The 5,924-nt window shown below is 35.9% G+C and overlaps 1 protein-coding gene across 4 annotated transcripts in view; it reads right to left on the bottom strand.

The window, feature by feature from the left end:
• LOC110018439 (oxysterol-binding protein-related protein 1D) overlaps window positions 1–5,924 on the bottom strand; it is a 43,658-nt gene that overhangs the window by 28,410 nt on the left and 9,324 nt on the right. For all 4 annotated transcript variants that reach the window (XM_020715756.1, XM_020715755.1, XM_020715753.1 and 1 more), the window contains exon 4: window positions 3,270–3,742. In XM_020715756.1, the coding sequence (XP_020571415.1) occupies window positions 3,270–3,742 (473 nt within the window). The remainder of the gene's footprint in view (window positions 1–3,269; window positions 3,743–5,924) is intronic.

The following is a 5,924-nucleotide window of genomic DNA, read 5'->3' as shown; positions in this document are numbered from 1 at the left end:
TTTTACAATTTATCTACAGCATTTTATTTTATTGCATTTTACATTTCAAGTACCTTTTATTTACCTGCGATTTGTTTATTCTTCATGCAAAACCAAAATCAAAATAAAACAAAATCAAACATTGACACCAAAACTGTGAAATGTAAATCACTAATCTCAAACACTTAAACCCTGGAGTCATCGCGACAATAGGAGCTTGGAGCCAACTTTGTGGGCAGCACAACGAGGAACTCAAACCGAGCAGCAAGAGGATCTTCTTCAGCATTATCTTTTCCTAGCATAATAACAACACATAGGTCTTCGAGGCAGCTTGCCTAGCGCGACGTAAATCCTGACTCCCTTTTTAGTCTCTTGTACAACCATGTTGTGCAGCGTAAGTCCTAACCCGCCTTAGATTCCGAGGTTGTCGTGTGACACGACATAAACCCTCTTATCTCCTCGGGTTATTTGCATAATCGGGTATTATGCAAATATAAGTCCTAAATAATAAAATTGGCAGGATTGAATCTCACTCCTTTTTTAGCCTCTTGTACAACCATGTTGTGCAGCGTAAGTCCTAACCCGCCTTAGATTCCGAGGTTGTCGTGTGACACGACATAAACCCTCTTATCTCCTCGGGTTATTTGCATAATCGGGTATTATGCAAATATAAGTCCTAAATAATAAAATTGGCAGGATTGAACATTCAAATAACATCTTCTCTAAAAATATAGTCACACCGTAGGATAGTCTGGGAAGTCATCGAGATTTACCTCGGATCAGTGACATCCCCTACCCTCTCCTTTCTTTGGACTCCTGAAAATAAGTGTTCTGCATTGAGTCATTCTCACTTGATTTTCCTCATCTTACCTTGAAAACCTGAACCTTGAATTCTTGAAGACTAGAACCATTGATCATTATCCAGAGTTTTCTTAAGTGACTCCCGTCATTTGGGATGTAATTAACTATAGGGGTTTGCCTCTAAAGGGAACTTGGAACCCAGATAAAATAAACCTTATTTAATCTTTGTATTAAATAGGGGAACTTGTCGGTCATATATAAAATATTCGCAAACTAAACGAATGTCACAAATCTCTTAGTTTGCAGGATTGGGTCTATCGCCGAGGTCTACACTTATCTTTCGGGAGGGTGTAGTATTCGCCGTATCAGGCACAATTATGCAAACTATTGGACGAATGAAATCCACTTGGTCTCATTTTTCAAAAATTAAAACATACTACTTTTAAAACTCAAACTATATATATTTTACACTTAAATTAAATTTCAAAAATTATTTTCATATCCATATTTTCAAATCTATCGAAAAAGTTGACCGACATGCAGTCAGAGAACAAAACAGAACATTTATCTCGCGATCTCAAGAGACAGAACAAACTTTCAATATATATGCAGAAAATGTCAAATTGCAAACAAGCATTCTACGAAAGGTACTTTATTTTTCTCTAATGATACTTAATTCTCACGGGCAGGTACTCGCTTTTCCCACATACGTGCATTTTAAAATCCAATATTAAAAAGGTTTTTCAAATGACTCCATGATTTTCCCAGAACGATACTTAATTATCACAAACTGTTACTCGTGCTTCCTCAAGTGGATTTTTTTCAAAAATTTCCCTATCCCCCATTTTATTATACCTTTCAAGCTCTGATAGTGTTGCCGACGACGAAAATGAAATAACGGAATAAACAAATACAATTTTTTTTTTAAAACAATACACAACACAACTTAAAAAAATAAACATTAAAAATGTGCAAAAAAGAAGTGCAGAAAAGCCTTAGGTAGGGCAGAGATTTTAAAAGGTCGAGCTCGGGTATGTGGCTGGAGACTTAATTTTTAGGATCAGGCTTGAGGCATAGTAGCAAGAGGCTTCGGTTTACAATAGGAAGGAGCACACAAGGGAGAAGTGTCTCTAGTTTAGCAAGCAAAGCTCCTTCATGTGACTGGGAAGAAGGGGGGGTTTTGGGATCATGTGGCTTCGAACAAAAGAGTGGGCTAGGGCAAAGGGTCGCTTGGGGGAGGCATTCAAGAAGAGCTCTTCAAACAAGAAGAATAGGAGAGTTGGCCGTGAGAAAAGGCGAACAGAGCGGGCGTGAGCACTAGGGAAGATCAATGGGAATGGGAGCGGCTTCAGTTGTGTGCAATTCCAAGTAGGAGGTTACCGCTAGTTCTTCCAACATGTAAGGCATTCCACCTATGGTCGCGTGAAGGACTGAGCAAGGAGGCTGAAAAAGCGGGTTAGTGCAAAGCAGGTCGGTACAAGGCTAAGGAAGTAAGGTCTGCAAAGGTGTGGAAAGGGCTTCTCGGGGATGAGGTTGACGAAAGGGACGATGACACAAGGATTGGTTGCGATCTCTTCGTGCGTGAGGGAAATGAACAAAGCGTCTGAATTGTGTCAAGGAAAGTGCGGACAAAGACGAATGTGCAGCTTGGAGGAGAGAAAAGCAACGAAGAAAGAAGTGGATTTTGGGGAAACAATACGGGAGAAGGCAACGACAAGGATTTTGGCAAAGATCCAACGTGGGCTGATTAATCACACGGTTTGGTTGCACTGACAGGATAGAGTGGAGGACGAAGCCAACGACATAGGGAAAAAGGTTTGTGACTTTGTGAACAGAGGAAGAAAAAGAGTGGAGAGGAATTGTGACATGTGATTTCATTGCATGGGCTTTGAACCGGAGATGACGAAGGGTTTCGGTTGCGTGAATAGGGGGATTTCATGTTGTTTCCAATATACAATATGAAAGTAGCGGGGAATGACAGAAACAATGTGAATGAGGCAGTCGGACTTAGGTTCGTCAATTTGTAACTGAGGAGGAGAGCAAGTGAAAAGTTATCTCATTTAAGTGGGCATCTTTGGCAGGAGCAGATAAGTAAGTAATTAATTAACTTAATTTCTTTTTTTTTCTTTTTTTATATATTTTTTTAAATATTTCATGGTCAACAATACATAGCACCCAATTCTTATATATTTACATATCTAACACACAAACATTAATTTTTACTTATACCACCCCAACTTTTCATATCACATCAAAAATGCCTCACTTTAACTCCTAAAAGAGAAATACACCTTTTCATGCATATGAAAGGTTGCATGTATGTAAGAAATAAAGTTTAGGCGTTAGATATGTATATGCATAAGAATTGAGTGGTATGTATCAAAATCTTCAGAAAAGAAAATGGCAAGATCATGATCTTAACCAATCTAAATAACAGCTGAGAAGAAACAAGGGACAACCATAGAAACTATGTGAGTAAGAATAAAAACCTGCTCTCCCCATTCCATTGCTCGATCAACTAAGAACGAGTATTCCAAATCTTCAAAGCATTTTTGTAAAGAAGAAAGTGGCTCATTGAAGTATACTGGAAGGCAAACTCCAGAAAGATCTTTTCCAATATTTTCTTTAATAATCGACCAGAGACCAACAGGCTTCTCCTTTTCTTTTGGCTCTGGCAACTTGTCCCTCCTCTTAACAAAGGGGTATTCTATGGTTTTTATTCTTTCATCATTAGCTTGAATCATAGCAGGAACATAAAACGTGTTTCCATTTACATCAAGGCCTCCATTAGATTTGGATTCCTGACTACGATATGAAGCACTTCTTAAAAATTCTGAAGACAAGTAATCCCTTGTGTCAAAATAAATTCCATCATCATCATCAGTTTCTCCATCTACTCCTTGACTTTCAATGTCCACATCAGAATCAGTTGCACTGCCATCTGACATAACTGAATAGAAATCTGGTAACAAAAAAATAAGTTGAAGCTATGTCATCAGAAAATTTCTTTTCAGGCAAGATGAAGGGAATAAATGTTTCAGAATTGGCATTAAAAAATTCTTAAAAAAAGACTGTTAAGATTATTCTAAGTTATTCAAAGTGAATCCATACAGTTAGCATTTGCTTAAACTTTTTTTTTTTGGAACATTTGAGCGAATTTAATCACAAATGCAAGCATAATGCATATGCTCTGAATCATTAATCCCCTCGTAATATTTATACACATCTTTTCCGTCATTTTCCCCATTCTCTTTCTTTTCACCATTAATATTCAAATATATAAGATGCTCTTCACTAGCAGCATGACTAGTTTGATGATATTTAAGTCGAGCTTTAATGAAAATTTTAGAGATAAGCGCAATAGTAATAGATTCTTTTTCTTTAGAATCAGTGGTAACAGCAATGTTACTCCCTTTGAATTTAGCAAATGCAGTTGATTGATTTTAAATGCTTTGGCAAAAAGTACAATTCCATTATATGTGATTGTGGTTCACCGAAATCTAATGCAAGCTAAAATGTCTTCTCATAATGAATGTTATGTATGGTCATTTCTCTTTTAAGGTCAATTCTAAAATCAAATTTAAACATAGAATGCATTATTTTAGTATATTCCCCTATTGCAAAACAAAATAATAATTCATCAAATAGTCATGCATTTTGTCAAGTTTTTTGTATCTTGCGTCAATGAGTTAAATTTGTAAAGCAATCAATCGAGAGATAAAATAAAATATAATAATTCTCTTTTAATAATAACTTTAACCGACATAAGTATTAATAAATTCTAGTCCTAATCTTTCCCTTTATCTCTTAATAACCCACTAATACCATTTTTATTTTCTAGATATTATTAATTTCACAAACATTGTTTGTCACCAAGAAGACATCTTTTGTCAATCAATGCAGGTATCCATTTACACTATCCAATTAGAAGAAATCATAGGATACATTTTTTCATCAAAAGTGAATGTATCAGCTATAATTTTTCTATTTAAATCTTCATCTAAGTCGTTAGATTGATGACTATGGTGGTCATAGTTTTCATTTTAATGTTCTCTATGGCATTGATCTTGATTTTTTCCATCACTGTGACTATCCCGCTTCCAAGCATTGTTATGATCAGGGCCATCATCAAGGCAAGATCAATATCTAGTTCCTACAGGCAAAGTTGATCAATAACTTCATCTTTTTCATTGCTCATTAGGTACACTTTTGCTAACACTTCCGCTGATCAATTTTTAAAATTAATCAAAACCTAATCCATCGGTGATCCATTAACCGACCCTGAAATTGTGTCTTGACCGGCGACTTTATATATGCTTAAAAATACAAGTATTTACTACTGCTGCTAGAAGATTTAATTTCTCAGCAACGACACCAAAAACTTGACAACGGTTATAGATTCAATAAAGATATATATAAAATATTCAATAATGTTAAAGTCACACTTACCAACGCAAGTATACGTATCGCTCAAGTAATACAGGGCTCTAATGGAGTCCTAGATATCGATCCCACATGGAGTAATATTAGAGGCTACGAACTAGGATTATAAAAAATCAATACTCAATCACAACAACATAATTCAAATTGTTTATCTGTCACTATAGGCAATTGAAATAAATATGTAATTTTAATTGCTCTTAAATAACTAATTCTACTAGTAAAGTTCTAATGTGAAATTCAATATATAAGAAAGCATCATTCTCCTTGCCAAGAAAATATAGTGAATGAATGAAATGAAGCAGTTCAAATTGTGTTGTGTCAAATAGAAACATACATATTCTTTACCCTTTGGTTCAGGCATAAAGAACAATGACTAATCTTATACTTGGTTACTGATTCTGCGGTTAGGCTGGGAGGATACCGGCTCTCACTTCGGAGCTCCCAAGTTCCCCTCCCTGAGGGCTAACATCTACACATCAGCACCCAAACGATAAGAACGAATTGAGAATTTTAGTCTGTCATTCTAAAATCTCTAATGCTACGCCCGATGATTTTATTTCCCTATTTATTTGCACCCAACTTCCAAGGGCTTTGACCTCCCTGAATCTTGAATGCAATATTCACCTTAGTTGTAAAACTCAACATATTTTAACAAATCAATTGGCCAGATTGAAAGTAAATTAAGATTGAAGTGAAAAGAT

This window comes from Phalaenopsis equestris, unplaced genomic scaffold, assembly GCF_001263595.1.
Source record: "Phalaenopsis equestris unplaced genomic scaffold, ASM126359v1 Scaffold000022, whole genome shotgun sequence".
Lineage (NCBI taxonomy): Eukaryota > Viridiplantae > Streptophyta > Magnoliopsida > Asparagales > Orchidaceae > Phalaenopsis > Phalaenopsis equestris.
This window is presented reverse-complemented; position numbering and strand designations above follow the sequence as displayed.